At 49.2% G+C, this 14,051-nt stretch overlaps 1 protein-coding gene, 1 long non-coding RNA gene and 1 other non-coding gene across 6 annotated transcripts in view; all 3 read left to right on the forward strand.

The window, feature by feature from the left end:
• Positions 1-14,051, forward strand: part of LOC135975998 (uncharacterized) — a 268,614-nt gene that overhangs the window by 224,239 nt on the left and 30,324 nt on the right. The window lies entirely within an intron of this gene.
• LOC101953896 (zinc finger protein RFP-like) overlaps positions 1-14,051 on the forward strand; it is a 55,870-nt gene that overhangs the window by 11,495 nt on the left and 30,324 nt on the right. For 2 of the 4 annotated variants that reach the window (XM_065570156.1, XM_065570157.1), the window contains exons 2-8: positions 546-767; positions 1,407-1,429; positions 2,853-2,968; positions 3,269-3,300; positions 5,281-5,305; positions 6,814-6,902; positions 7,596-7,722. In XM_065570156.1, the coding sequence (XP_065426228.1) occupies positions 546-767; positions 1,407-1,429; positions 2,853-2,968; positions 3,269-3,300; positions 5,281-5,283 (396 nt within the window). In that variant the 3' untranslated portion in view covers positions 5,284-5,305; positions 6,814-6,902; positions 7,596-7,722. Of the gene's footprint in view, positions 1-545; positions 768-1,406; positions 1,430-2,852; positions 2,969-3,268; positions 3,301-5,280; positions 5,306-6,813; positions 6,903-7,580; positions 7,723-14,051 lie in introns of all 4 variants that reach the window. The other 2 variants (XM_065570158.1, XM_065570159.1) reach the window with 2 other exon arrangements.
• On the forward strand, positions 11,218-11,289 carry TRNAV-UAC (transfer RNA valine (anticodon UAC)). The gene has a single exon. It is a non-coding gene; the product is annotated as a tRNA-Val (tRNA).

Genomic DNA, 14,051 nt, shown 5'->3' on the forward strand with positions numbered 1-14,051 from the left:
AGCGTGAGACTGTTCAGCTTGGAGAAGAGACGACTAAGGAGGGATATGATGGAGATCTATAAAATCATGACTTGTGTGGCGAAAGTAAATAAGGAAGTGTTATTTACTCCTCATAACACAAGAACTAGGGGTCTCTAAGTGAAATGAATAGGCAGCAGGTTTAAAACAAACAAAAGGAAGTATTTCTTCAGACAAAACACAGTCAACCTGTGGAACTGCTTGCCAAAGGATGTTGTGAAGAGCAAGACACTTACTGGGTTCTAAAAAGAACTAGATCAGTTCATGGAGGATAGGTCCATTAATGGCTATTAGCCAGGATGGGCAGGGATGGTGTCCCTAGTCTGTGTTTGCCAGAAGCTGGGAATGGGTGACAGGGGATGGATCACTTGATGATTCCCTGTTCGGGTTGTTCCCTCTGGGGCACCTGGCATTGGCCACTGTCGGAAGACAGGATAGTGGGCTAGATGGACCATTGGTCTGACCAAGTATGGACGTTCTTATGTTCTATGTTCCCCTGTTACTGAGCCACCCTCTCCCTGTTGCAGAAACAGACGGAAGCCGAGAGGCAGAAGATTGTCTGGGAGTGGAAGGAGCTGCGAGGGTTTCTGGAGGAAAAGGAGCAGTGGCTGCTGTCCCAGCTGGAAGAGCTAGAGAGAGCCATTGTCCAGAGAAGGGATGAGGGCATCTGCAGCCTGTCCTGGGAGATTTCTCTGCTCAGCGAGAGGGGAGGAGAGAAGGGGCAGCAGCCGCTGAGCCAACCCCTGCAGGTCAGGCTGTTATTGCAATGATCATACGCAGCGTTTCTATAAGCGCTTCTGAGCCCTAGATCCCAAAGCACTTTACAGAGTGCGGTCAGGGGCATTATTCCTATGGGACAAATGGGAAAAGTGAGGCAGAGGGAGGGGCAGAGCCTTGCCCAAGGTCACACAGTGAGTCTGGCAGTGGCGACAGGGATGGGTCCTGGGAGTCCTGGATGCTGCAGCCCCAAGACCTTGTCTCCTGGAAATGTCTGTCTGCATTTGCACTTGGAGGGTGAAATCCCCTCTCCCACCATGCTGAGGTCCCAAGCCAGGCCTAAGGTCCCTCTCACTGCAGGTTAATGGGTTTATTGGGGCCAGGGGACTTCTGGGTCTCTCAGCAGTGGAGGGAATTTGATTCTCAATGCAGAGATATATCTTCTGCCTATAAAGTGCCTGGGGAAAAGATTTCTGCAGTGGCGCCCGGCCCGCAGGGATTGCTGGGGCTGTGTAGGGGAAAGTCCCTGGTAGGGGGTGGCAGCTGCTCTGGGAATGTAAACCTGAAATTCCCCTACTGCCTGAGGCTTCAATGGTGACTTCTGCAGAGCAGGAGGCCTCCCCACCCAGGGACAATCCCACTGACGGCCTCTTCTTTCTCTCCCTTTTTAGGGTGCTGGGAGCACTGGGGGCAGGTAAGTTCAGGGCTCCATTTCCCTTCCCCTCATGGGCCGTTAGGTTTGATAACTGCACTGAATAGGAAGCTTCCTGTGATTCTGTCTCCCCTAGGGGCTGACTCGGGTAGGAGAAGAGCCGTTTACTGTCTGATCACTAATGAGATCACAGCAGGGCTGCTAGACACAGGGCCGGTGGGACAGACCTGGCCTGTCTCCTGGACTGATGTGGCCATGTCATGTATTCAGAGGGTGCAGAATCTCAGCTTTTGCATTTTTTAAAGTGAGTTGGTGGCCCTCAGCACTCCCCAGTGTAAATGGAGACAGTGTTGCCTTGCTGGGGCTGGTAGCAGCCTGAAGCCATAGCTCTAACAGTGAACTCTCCCATCCCCTGTTAATGTAATGGGAATGTCAACTGAAATGACAACACTTTGATGTCAACATTAGTAGCTGATCAATTGAGCAGGTGGATCGGGGAGGGGGCGGAAGTATAGCCTTTTTAGGGTGGGAATAGGGGATTGCTGTAGGGAGGGAAGAACAGAGAAGAGACACAATGACAAGGAAGCAAGAGAGAAATGGAGAAAGGAGGAAGGGAAACACAGAGAAGAACTAGCAGAGGCCCTACAGGGGTGTCCGGGAGGGGGTTGTTTTCCTCCTGAGTGACACTGAGTGTGATAGACAAAGACTTGGCAAAATAATGAGAGCTAAAATTTTATTTCCGATATGAAGGGCAGATTCTCCCCTTGTTCCTTGTACATGGGTGTCCTATGTAGAGCAGTGGGTGTTCTGCTGTGAATAGAGCAAGGTCTCCTAAAATAATGCCCTGGGCCACTGACCATAACAGACAGTGCAAAATGGCCTTCTGCCAAAAGAGCGGAACGCCCCAGGGTTATGGCTTCAGCTGAATGGTTCAGGGTTTTTGGTGTTTATGGGCCCACGTTCATTCCCTCTTGGAGACCTGGGCTCTGTCTGTGGCCACTGTCAGCATGTAGGACCTATCCACTCTTTGGTCTGTGTCTCTTGACAAAGCCCTGGCTGGGATGATTTAGCTGGGAATTGGTCCTGCTTTGAGCAGGGGGTTGGACTAGATGACCTCTTGAGGTCCCTTCCAACTCTGATATTCTATGATTCTATGATTCTTCCCTTTCCACATAATCCCAGTGCTGGTACCACTTGTTACTGCAGTAAACTAGCATAGGGGGTGGCTCTGCCCCCCACAGAACCAGAGCGTCCCTGAGAAAGATCCTGAACAATGTCTCCATTCCTAGCTCTAGTATCTCCCCACTTCCCATCTCTCTGGGGAGCACAGGGTTGAGGGCAGGTGACTCATCATGATAATGACCATCTCAGGCTACAAAGCTCAGATCCAGGTTTCCTGGAGTTTGGGGGTTGCTGGGCTCAGGGTCTGGGGATCAGGCCTATTTCTCACTCCTCCTTTCCCCAGCAGGGAGAACGGGATGTTTTGGAAACCAGAGCCCGGGTTTGTGGAGCTGGAGAAGAGACTCAGAGATTTCTCTCTGAAAAGTGCCATCCTGCAGGAGGTGCTGCTGGGATTCAAAGGTGAATTGGAGTCTGGAGGTGGCATCTCCTCTGGTTAGAGTGACCCTCGCCCTTGGGAGGAGTCAGGGACTCTAGTGATGTCACTGATCCTCGGCTCCATCTCACTGCCAAGCTCAGCGAGTCGCCCTTCCCCATGAAGCGGCCCTGTGGGGCTGGCTTTGTCTGCAGCAGCTGCGTTATCGGTCTCTGATCTCTGTCACCATCTCGTAGTTAACAGCAATTACATTAATAAGCAATGGGGATTTTTCCATGAATGCGAGGGCCTGAATTCTCACCTCTCCCATCTTCTCCTTCCCCTAGAGACTCTGCGACGGGGCTGGGGAGCAACACAGGTACGTGTCTGTCTCTGACTGGCCATGGGGAGATTTCAGACCAATAACCATGTTAACAACAGGGATCACAGCCTCCAGCACCTGGAAGCTGTGTAATGATGTGAAGCGATGTTACTTTGTTCTTGCACCAGTATATTTTAAACTGACTTCTCTTAAATATTTTAGCTCAGGGATCGGCAAACTTTGGCATGCAGCTCGCCAGGGTAAGCATCCCGGCAGGCTGGGCTGGTTTGTTTACCTGCGGTGTCCTCAGGTTCAGCCGATCACAGCTCCCACTGGGCATGGTTTGCCGCTCCAGGCCAATGGGGACGGCAGGCAGCACATCCGTCGTCCCGCGCCACTTTCTGCAGCCCCCATTGGCCTGGGACAGCAAACTGCAGCCAGTGGGAGCCGTGACCGGCCGAACCGGTGGATGTGGCAGGTAAACAAACCTCTCAGGCCCGCCAGGATGCTTACCCTGGTGAGCCGCTTGCCAAAGGTTGCCGATACCTGTTTGAGCTCATCAACATCACGTAAGCATTTAAAATGTTTTGCAGTTTTTTAGTACTCATTAATTTTATTTGCTTTTACTTTAATTGTTGCATTTTTTACTGACTACAATAATTTCAAGAATTTTATTTTGCAGTTTTAATTGCAGTTATATTAATAGTGTTTTTAATTGAGTTTACATAGTCTGATTTTAAAGCCTTTTTTTAAAGACCACTAAGACCTTGACAACTTTTCCTGTTTTTGAGTGGCTGCTTGATACCTTTTTAAAAAAATACAAAGGCTGAGCTTTTTCTTTAGCATATTTATTTGAAAGTTTGTTAGTAAAGTTAGAGTTTTTTGGCTTTTTAAAAAGATAGACTTTTTTTGTTGTGACTTTTTAAATGGGTAATCTGTTAATATTTTTAACTTTAAATTATTTTACTGCACTATTTACCTCTTGTGACACAGGTTGTAGCTGATTTTTACACTTTAAATAAAGCATCTATTAGCATCTAATTTTGTTAAAAAAAAATTCAATATTTCTTTTTTTGCATAACCTGCACTTCTTTAAGAATGCAATGTTTGTTTGGTTCTTTTAATTAACTTTTTAATCTAAACTTTTTTTTATGCTTACATTATGCCTTAAATTGATTTATATTTCTTGGAATGATTGCATTCATTTAAGATAGAATCTTAATTCCCCCCCCCCCCCAATACATTCCTAGCCATCCCGATGATGATTAATTTCTGGGAAATATCCTCAGCAGAATTATTTGAAAGTGTTGCACCGGAGAGTAAGGGCACAGAGGCAGTGGCTTGTGGGAAACAGGATAAGTTTCATTACTAATCCTACTCTTAAAAAGAGGGGTCTTTTTAGAAAAATAGTTTAGCTTACCAGCACTGAGAGACTTTAAGAAAGTCACTAATCATGGGAGCAATGGGTCTCTTTGGAACATATTTTAATTGACAAGCCCTTACAGCCTTTCTGAGAAACAGGATAGAACTATGGTCAAAATTAAGTGCACATTAATAATCATGCATCATGAGGAGAAAGAGGAGGGAATACAAGTTAAAATATAATGAAAAAAAGCCTCTCCGAAAGGAAATATATCAGTTTAGTAGCAGTTTTGCCATGTCAGGGGTGAAGTGGGAGATGATTTTCTTTCTCCTTTCCCCCCCCCCCAATCTCTTTTTAAAAGTCCCAAAAGGACTAAAAGTGGGTGGCATAGTTTATTTTTTATTATTTTGTTTACTAATTAAATCCATATCCCTAAGGCCAAATTTGGCATAGGTAACTTTGTTCCCACGTTTTCTTGTTCACCAAGCATAGATCTTAGTACTGGCCCTGAACGACATTAGCCCCCTTTTGTTTGGATTAATTTAATTTTCTGTAGTTGGTCTTCTTGCACCTGTGCATGGCATTCATGGTTGAAAATAATTTAACCTACTTTTCATCAACTTGTTGCTGTAGAGTATGGTAAGATCTTATGAACTTTTGTCTTCTTTTTACAGTGAAGTAAGGAAGAGAGTTCAAAATGTGAGTGTTGTTGGAATTATCTTTGGTGGTTAGTAGAGATGGGGACGAGGCAGAAAGTTTGGATCCAAACCAGCATTCAGTGCTGTCAGTGATCGCAGGAGAGCAAAGGAACCCATAGATCATTGGTTACTAAGGGCTTGTCTATACTTACCGCGCTGGTTCGGCGGCAGGCAATCGAACTTCTGGGTTCGATTTATCGCGTCTAGTCTGGACGCGATAAATCGAACTCAGAAGTGCTCCCCGTCGACTCCGGTAATCCTGCTCGCCGCAAGGAGTACGCGGAGTCGACGGGGGAGCCTGCCTGCCGGGTCTGGACGGGGGTAAGTTTGAACTAAGGTATGTCGACTTCAGCTACGTTATTCACGTAGCTGAAGTTGCGTACCTTAGTTCGATTTGGGGGTTTAGTGTAGACCAAGCCTAAGTCACCCAGGCAGAGGGAGGGGAGAGGGTAAAAGAGAAGACAGAAAATGAAGGAGAAATAAGTGTGTGTTTGCGGGGGGAGGGGGCGGGAGGTCACAAGCTCCCAAACCTGCCCACATCCAGTCATAGAGTCATAAAGTCTAAGGCCAAAAGAGACCACTGGATCATCTTGTCTGACGTCCTGTCTAGCACTGGCTGCCAACACCACCCAGCACCCGCCCACCAAACCCAACAGCTGGAGTGAGACAAAAGTCTTGCAGTCACCAGGAGACCAGACCCTTACATGCCCGAGGCAGACAATAGGAGGGACTGGGGTGCACCAGTGCTGCAGGCCCCTGCAGTGGCAGGGAAATGGTTAAGTGAGATAATTCCGAGTAATCCTAGTGAGTGCCCCACATCCCACACTGCAGAGGAAGATGAAAACCCTCCAGATCACTGACAGCCTGATTCGCGGGGGGAATATTCCTTCCCCATCCCACTTATAGTGATCAGTTAGACCCTGAGCATGGGAGCAAGAACCAGCCAGCCAAGCCCTGAGAGAGAGAGTGATTGATGTCACCTCACAGCCCTCGTCCACCCCGCCCAATAGCCTGTTGTCTTCTCCAGCATTTCCTGAAGCTTCAGAGGAAGGAGATTAAAAAACCCTCTCAAAATACATTGGAGGGAAAAGATCCCTTCCTGACCCCTGTGAGTTGTGGCCCTGAAGCATGAGGCTGAGTAACGTAAAACAGAAAATGGAAGTGAGCCCCACTTAATGTTCCGCTATTTGTCTCTATTGACAATGGTTTCCATCTTAATATCACCGGCAAACTTCATTTAATTTATCACACCAGCATTATGGAGTCTTTGTCCTGTCCCTGCCTCTGCCTGGTCCCCACTGTTGTGGGAGTTGCTCCCAGGATTTTAAAACTAGCACAGTGGGTTTAGTGCTGCTGGAAGGGATAGGGTCTGCGCTGTGATAAAGTGATGGAATGTTTTCCCAGCATATGACTCAGAAACATTTTGTGCAGGGAAAGAGCCAGGGCAAATTATGATGTGACAGAAACTAACTTCTGAAATCTTCCCTGCTACCCTTCTCACCCTGACAGGCAGCAGAGTAACGCCCACCTTTGGCTCCAGATTGTCCCAGCCTCCCACAGGACAGGGAAGGGAACTGGCTGTAGTGGAGCCAGTCCAGGTAGGGATTATTGCAGGGTTGCTAGTGAGTTCCTGCTGGAGGGAGAGGGGCAGGAAATACTGAGGGCCTGGGATCTTTGCGGGAGCTCAGTCTGGAAGTGGGATGGGGGCAGGAAATACCCAGGGTGGAGAAAGGGAGGGGGACAAGGCATGTGACAAACTTGCTGGGAATTGTTTAACCCAAGTCCTGGATTCCGGGAACAGACTCATGGGGTTTGGGGAGGAAATTATCGTATTTGTAGAACGGGGCTGGTGGGGGAATGCTGGACAGTGCTGGGAAAATGTATGAGATTCCCAGTGCAAGAACATAAACCTACTCGCCAGAGGCTGCTACAAGATTCAAAGGAGTGGGGTGGGAGGTTACCCACCAGTGTGGCCTAGAGTAGATAAGCCCTCCCCTTCCTTCCAGCTGCTGGCAATGGGAAGTTTGTTGGGATTCCTACTGGGAAGCCAACCCTGGAGCCTGCTGGGGACCCCATTTCCCATATCAGCCTCTGGCTTGTAGGTGTGTGATGAATGAGAAGACCCTTCCCCCTCTGTTTGCTGGGAGGGATGAGGGGATCTCTATCTCACTTCCTGTTTTGCCTCCTGGTTGCTCTGAGCAGGGTGGGGGTGGGACTCTGCTGACTGTGTCTCTGTCAGAGCATCCATTTGATTGGCTCCTTTTCCCCATGAATAGTTCTTGCTCTTTCAGGGGCTGGTGACTTTTGAGAAGGTGGCTGTGTATTTCACCAAGGAAGAGTGGGCTCTGCTGGACCCCCGTCAAAGAGCCCTCTGCAGAGACGTGATGCAGGAGAATGATGGGAATGTGACTTCGCTGGGTAAGGATTCCTGTCCCCTCTGTTCTTAGAAGGGGAAATGAAGAGTTAAGGTTCATGCCACTCCCACAATGTCACCTCTAATCTGCCCTGTCTCAGCAACAGCCCATTGAGTGCATTGAAATGGGGAAGGCTAGGTCCCTCAGGATTCACATGCACCTCTCTGCATACCACAGTAACAGCTCTGCCAAGGTGCTCCAACTACTCCCTCCACCATCCAGTTACAGCTGACCCAGTGCACAGAGCTGGAGGGCATGTCGATAAATGCTGGTATTTCCATCTCCAGAGGTGAAAGTAAGCCGGTACAGGCTGGTACAGAGGACCGGTAGGGTGACCAGACGTCCCGATTTTGTCGGGACTGTCCCGATATTTGCTCATTTGTCCCGCGTCCCGACCAATGTTTGGTCGGGACACTGGACAAACAAGCAATTTTTGCCCTCCGCTCTGGCTCGCGCCCCCTCCCTCGCCCCAACTCCGCCCCCTCCTTCCCCCATTGGATAGCTCCCCAAATCCTCGGCCTGGCCCCACCCCCTCAACTGCCCCATTGGATCCCTCCCCAAATCCCTGCCTCTTTCCGAAGCACGCCGCATTCCTCCTCCCTCCCAGGCAAGCGCTGGAGGGAGGAGGCCCGGGGACAGCGGGATGAGTCCGGCCTGGCCCTGGCCCAATCGCAGGCAGGAGGGCGGGGGGTACCTGCAGGGGGGCAGCCCCGGGTCCAGCCTGGGGAACCGGCTCCCTACGCGCCCATGGGTGGGGGGGCAGCAGCTGTCCGCGTGGGGACTCTGGTTCCTCGGGGCTTCACCTCCGCCACGTGCGCTCCGGCCCCGGAGGGGTGTAGTTGGCACTGGGTGCCAGGCAGATGCCTCTGCCTGACACGCGGCGAGGGAGAGGCAGAGTAGCAGCTGGAAGGGCCGGTCGGGCTGCACTCCCGGGCCCGTGGGGAGCTGAAGCCTGCCAGGGAAGGGGCTGCCACATGCTGGCGCGCCCGCGGCCAGCCCAGGACGGTCTCCGCACAGGGACTTGGCGGGGGTGCTCCCCCTGTCCGTGCCCATCTCCGCGGCATCGGGCTCCGGGCGGGGGTTGTTGCATCCCGGGACCCGGGGGCCGCTGTTTACCGGCACCAGCCTAGGCGCTTCCCGCTTGTTCGTGCTTTTTTTTTTTTTCTCCCTACCGGCTTTTTTATTTTTTGGCTCCGCCCCCCCCCCCCCCCCCCCCGCGTCCCGATATTTCGCCTCTCTGATCTGGTCACCCTAAGGACCGGTAAGAAAAGGAGACTGGCTGAGGGAGGGAGAAGCCTGCCCCCTGCATAAGAACAGTTTAGTCTCAGCTGTTCCCTGCATGGTTCAGCCCCTGGGGTAAGGAGCCGTTTCTGGCATCCTTGTTAATTTCACTCACAGTTGCTGGGGGGAGGGTGTGTTTGACCATAGCAGGGGCAGGTCTTTTCTGCCCCCTGGATGAAGGGATCTCTCCAATACAAATATACACCACAAATACAAGCATTTGGCTGCACAGCTTAAATCCAGAGCTAATAAAAGCAGATGGAAGGGGAAAACTCACTGTCACATTGGTTTCTTGTCTCCTCCCTCCTCCTCCAGCCAGGCTGCAGACAGTAAGGCTCTGCATTCCTCCCCACCCCGCACTCAGCAGGGGCTCTCCTCTAGGGTCTAGCTTGCAGTGAGCAGGGAGAATGGCTGAGATGCCTGCTGCTGCTGCCTGCAATAGGGGTTGGCAGGTGGGGGCTGCAGCTCCAACAGGAACCACTACCCACAGCAAAGCCACCCCAGCCCCCAGCTCAGTCCTGGCACATGGAAGGTGTGAGTGGGCCAGCCCAGCGTGGGCAAGAAAGGGGCATCCATGGGAAGGACTGGATGGAGCAAAGCATCCTTATAGCATCTCTCACATTGGGCCATACAGCTGCTCCTGCTGCTCTCCCTGTTGTCCTGCCATGCCTCGAGATGAATATGCTGCACATCGGCCCTTTCCAAGCCACAATTTCACATACAGCATGGGATTCCACTGAGTATAAGAAGGTCCCACACAAGAAATGAATAGCGAGTCCGCTATTAGAGGAAGTTTTTCAATTTCAGCCTGTGCACTCTGCAGGCAGGACAAAACAAAAAGAGATCTGAGATTGCACCCAATGTCCTAAGGACATTTCAGGTGTTCAAATCAATATATAAAGAGGGTGGAATGAAAACTACTATTTCTTTCAAAGGAGGCACAATAATTTCCCTGAATATCCAGTTTTCCCCTCCAATCCCTTTGTGGTTTTGTCTATGGGGGCTATTTGCTTTCCCTGTGATCTTTAGTTGCTTTAGCAAAATTGATTTGCTCAAAATAAACCCTGATCATCATGACACATCTTTCCACCATGTTCTCCATGTTTTTTGTGTGTTTTTTTTTAAAAGTAACATTTCAAAGAGGATCTGCAAGCCGTTTGGACATCACAACCATGATCTTCTGCTGGGGAGGCAATGGGATAGATTTGAACTTGGAAATGGTTCCTGATTTTGATTGTATTTTTTGTGTATAATAGATCCCATCATCCCAGGGGCAGAAAAGAACTGCCCCTTCCATGGTCACACACACCTTTCTCTGCCCTCCCCCTCACAACTGGGAGTGAATTAACAAGGATGATGCCAGAAACGGCTCCTAACCCTGGGAGCTGAACCGCGCAGGGAACAGCTGAGTTTAAATTGTTTTTATGCAGGGGGCAGGCTTCTCCCTCCCTCAGCCAGTCTCCCTGCTCCTTGCTGCAAGCTAGAGGGAAGCCCCTGCAGCCGCTGCTGAGTGCCAGGCAGGGAGAAAGCAGGGAGCCTAGCATTGGCAGCCTGGCTGGAGGAGGAGGGAAAACATGGAGAAAAATGTGACAGTGAGTTTTCCCTTTTTCAGGCTTATTCCAGTATTAAAGTTTTATTACAGACAGTATTTTTAGTAGAAGTAGCAGCTTTATTTTCTATATCTATGTCATGCAATGGGAGGGATCCATGAAGTACGTAGGAGAGGTGGGTTGCTTGCTTGCGATTGGACCATATGGGTAAGAAATGTAAATTACTTTCACCCCTGCCCAAACCCCAGGGCTCCCAGCTGCCTCTGCAGCTGGTAGCTCCGGGGGTGATTTAAAGGGCCTGGGGCTCCTAGCTTCAGCCGGATCCCCGAGCCCTTTAAATCCAGATTTAAAAGCCCCGGGATTTAAAGGCCCCATCTCTTCCGGTAGAGGCCATGCCTCTTCCGGCCGAGGCCCTGCCCCCTCCATAGGACTCTGGAGTACCGGTAAGTCCTTTAAGTTACTTTTACCCCTGCCCATTTCTGAACACAACACAAACAATGGCACGTTCTTCGTCCTTCATATCTATTGTAGAATCATAGATTTTATGGCCAGAAAAGGGCTATTAGGTCATCTAGTCTGACCTCCTGTATAACACAGGTCATAGAATTTCATCCAGTTACTGCTGTACTGAGCTAAATACCTTGTGTTGGACTAAATCTAACGTAGCTGGGGATATAGCTCAGTGGTAGAGCGCATGCTTTACATGTATCAGGCCCTGGGTTCAATCCCCAGCATCTTCACATTTTTCTTTCGGAGAGGAAGGAATAGCTCAGTGGTTTGACTATTAGCCTCATAAACCTAGGGTTGTGAGTTCAATCCTTGAGGGGGCCACTTAGAGGAATCTGGGGCAAAATCAGTAGTTGGTCCTACTAGTGAAGGAAGGGGGTTGGACTTGATGACCTTCCAGTTCTATGAGATAGGCATATCTCCATATTTAAAAAAGAAAAAATATTCTCCTCCAGAAAGCCATCCACTCTGACTTAAAGACTTCAAGAAATGGAGAAACCTCCACTTCCTTTGTTCGTTTGTTAACCTTTGCACCAGCCTTACTGAACCATTCCCAGTGGCTAGTGGGAGCTGCAGGGCTAGGGACAGAGTTAAGGTTGCATTTTAGGGGTGGTGTGTATATTAACACTTCCTTTTCTGTTTTTCAGAGGTGTAAGTTTAGCCACCACCCACATAGTGGAAAGGTATGCAGCAGAACTGGGCAACCTGTACTTGGTATTTATGTAGGTTATGGGCATTTGATTTCCTTATTTTTAATAGACTTTTTCGGCATTCGGTGTCTGCATGAGAGATTTTGCCAGCATAATTCTGTCAATTAAGGATGTGGTTTTTCCAATCCCTAACAAACAGAGCTCTGCTGACAAAACTTTGCAGCTCAGAAGAGGCCAGAGTCTGCAAGTAGATTTTAAAACACTTTAAAATATTGCTCTCAGCCCTGACATTTTGGAATCAGGGGGAAACATCTAAGAAGAACTCCTTCAGAATGCAACCAAAACACACAAAACACATAGCCTGAAAGTTAACAGTGGTATCGCTCCGACTCAGCTGAATGAGTGTAGCTCAGAGGCAGTGGCCACAGCAGGTCCTCTTGACCCAACCAACCAATGACTGTGAGAGCAGTGTGAGGTTCCTGTTCAGGAGTTCTTGTGGGGGTGGAGGGGGGAGGAGATCAGGGAGCAGTGAGGGGAGAAGATGATGGGGGAGCTAGTGCTTTAGGGTGACACAAGGTAGGGCAGGCTGAGTGTAGTGGGAGGAAAGGGATAGGTATGTGGAAGACTAGACGGAATCAGGGAGGGATGGGTACCATGGAAGGAAGAGGAGGTGAGGAATCAGAGACAGAATCTCCTGGGAAGAGGCAGTGTGGTGGTTTGGGGGAGTGGGAGCCTGGGAATGGAGAAAAGGGGGTGGAGGTCCCAGCAGTGGTGCTGTTGGAGGGGGAGGATTGGGTAGGAGATCTGGGATACTTGGAAGTGGAAAAGACTGAGGTTAGTGGGAAGGGGATGGGGAGTGGTTGCTCCAAGGAGCAGGAAGGATCTGGTGGCAGTGGGAAGGGAAGGTTTCAGGGAGGCAGATATTTGGGGCCCTCCACTGAGAATGCTTTTGCCATAGTCTCTAATGACCTTTCTCTAAGCAAAGCTCAGAACCAATACTCCATCCTTATTCTTCTTGACCTGTCAGCCGCCTTTAATACCAATGACCATGGTCATCTTCTTGACATCTTGTCTTCTTCCTGGCTCTCCTCCTACCTCTGTAACCACTTCTTCAGCGTGTCCTTAGGAAGATCATCCTCACCCCCACTCCGTTTTTCTGTGGGGGTTCTACAGGCCTCAGTCCTTGGTCACTTCCTCTTCCTCTTCACTTTATCTCTGGGAAATCTCACCCCCCAAACACAAATTCTGCTACTGTCCGTATGCTGATGAATCACAGATCTACCGCTCTACTCCAGACCTGTCTCCTTCTGTCCAAACTGAAATCTCAGCCTCCCTCTGATGACTCCTCTTGGATGGCTAGCCATCAACTCAAACTCAACAGTTCAAATGTTGATAACAGAGCTCTTAATCTCCCAAACCAGCCCCCCTCCTCCTTTCTTGCTGTTCACTCCAGAATTAGCTGATGGAATGTCAGAGCCTCTGGCAATATTTCAAACTCAGATGACTGGAGAGGTCCCAGAAGATTGGAGAAGTGTTAACATAGTGCTCATCTTTAGAAAGGGGGAAAAGGAGGAGCTGGGGAACTATAGACTAGTCAGCCTGACATCAATACCAGGGAAGCTACTAGAGCAATGTATAAAACATTCAATTTGCAAATACCTGGACAATGAAGGGGTAATCGATAGCAGCTGGCATGGATTTACTAAGAACATAGCATGACAAACCAGCTTGATATCCTTCTTTGATAGGGTACATGGTTTGATGGATAAAATAGACCTGGACTTCAAAAAGGCTTTTGACACAGTCACATGAGTAAGCTGGAGAAATGCAGGAACTCCCATTAAGTGGATATATATTTGGTTAAACAACCGCAAGGAAAGAGTAACTATTAATGGAATGATGTCAGATTGGAGGGATTTCTCAAATGGGGTTTCACAGGGTTCTGTTTTGGGTCTGGTGTTATTTAACATCTTCATTCACGACCTGGATGTAAGAACAGAGAGCATACTGATCAAATTTGCAGATGACACAAAGCTGTGGGGGCGGGGGTTGCAAACACTTTGGAAGATAGAGCAAAACTTCAAAGGGATCGTGATTAATTGGTGAACTGGGCTATAGGCAACAATGAAATTCAGCAAAGACAAGTATAACGTGCTACACTTGAGGAAGAAAAACCCAATGTACAAATACAGAATGGGGGATAACTGGCATGGCAGGGGCACCGCTGAGAAGGATCTGGAAGTTGTGGAGGATCACAACCTCAACATGAGGTCAACAGTGTGGTGATGATGCAAAAAGAAGCAAATGCATTAAGAGAAGCATAGCATGCAAATCACAGGTGATGA

The sequence above is a fragment of the Chrysemys picta genome, chromosome 16, assembly GCF_011386835.1.
Source record: "Chrysemys picta bellii isolate R12L10 chromosome 16, ASM1138683v2, whole genome shotgun sequence".
In the NCBI taxonomy this organism is placed as follows: Eukaryota; Metazoa; Chordata; order Testudines; family Emydidae; genus Chrysemys; species Chrysemys picta.